A 1,056-nucleotide genomic window follows, 5' to 3' on the forward strand; every position below is an offset into this window, starting at 1 on the left:
GAACACTTAAACACTTAAGTGAACACTTAAGTGTTCCCTTTATTTTTTTGAGCAGTATATATATATATATATATATATATATATATATATATAAACAATGATTAAGTGATTTCAACAACATACTGTTGTCGTCAAGCAGTGCAACGAATATCTGACACTACACATGTTCAGCTTCACACTGAACCATTTTGTAACAGCTAACTCTTCCTGTTTTGTCACGCAGGCCCGAGTTCAGTCACAGACGCCTCCTGGGTAGAAGTTGATCGGGGGTTAGGTATGCTGTACTTTCTGCTAGAATATTCAGGGGGAAATATAGGAACTACATCAGTAATATACTTCCTCTGTCCTTCAATATACCGTTATTCCTGTTTCTCATGTTCTGTTTGTCAGAACTGTAACACAGACATGGGTATGCATCTTTCCGTTTTTTTATTTTTTTGATTTATGTCGCCAGAGTCTCAGGAAGTCCAGAGGTCAACGACCAGATCAGGAGTAAACCCAGTGCAGGAGATGGCCTGTCCTCCCCCAGCAGCCAAGAATTTCTATGGTTAGTTTTACGCAAACTGCATGGAGTATCTCCACATTAAAAGTCGTGGGTTTCACGGTTCCACCATCGTATTCCACTCAGCTACAGACAAAGTTGCTCTCCTGATTGGCAACATGCACTACCACTACCACCAGCAGCTGAGTGCTCCCATTTCTGACGTCCACGAGCTGACCAACCTGCTCAGGCAGATGGACTTTAAGGTGGTCTCCCTGCTTGACCTCAACTGTCAGGAGATGAACAGCGCCGTTACTGAGTTCCTGCTGCTGCTCGACAGGGGCGTTTACGGTCAGTCCACTTACTTCTCTTCATGCAGCAATGGATGCTCCGAAAGTCTGTGTCCAGCTAAATAAAATGAGTTTTTTTTTTCAAAACAGGATTCATTTAAAAGTAAAACTTATTGTTTATTTGAACTGTGTTTTTTTTTTTTTTGTTTTTGTTTTTTTTACATGGATTGATAATACAACACACGACTGCAATGATCTACAAAAGAAGAATTAGTTGGAATTTAA

At 40.3% G+C, this 1,056-nt stretch overlaps 1 protein-coding gene across 1 annotated transcript; it reads left to right on the top strand.

Moving 5' to 3' along the window:
* Window positions 1-150: 150 nt before the first annotated feature.
* LOC103461618 (mucosa-associated lymphoid tissue lymphoma translocation protein 1-like) lies at window positions 151-877 on the top strand (the record flags this gene model as incomplete). Its single annotated transcript, XM_008403878.2, has 3 exons — window positions 151-274; window positions 455-547; window positions 629-877. Coding segments are annotated over exons 2-3 (286 nt in total), but the record flags the coding sequence as incomplete, so codon positions are not given.
* Window positions 878-1,056: the final 179 nt, after the last annotated feature.

This window comes from Poecilia reticulata, unplaced genomic scaffold (genome assembly GCF_000633615.1).
Source record: "Poecilia reticulata strain Guanapo unplaced genomic scaffold, Guppy_female_1.0+MT scaffold_2946, whole genome shotgun sequence".
Lineage (NCBI taxonomy): Eukaryota > Metazoa > Chordata > Actinopteri > Cyprinodontiformes > Poeciliidae > Poecilia > Poecilia reticulata.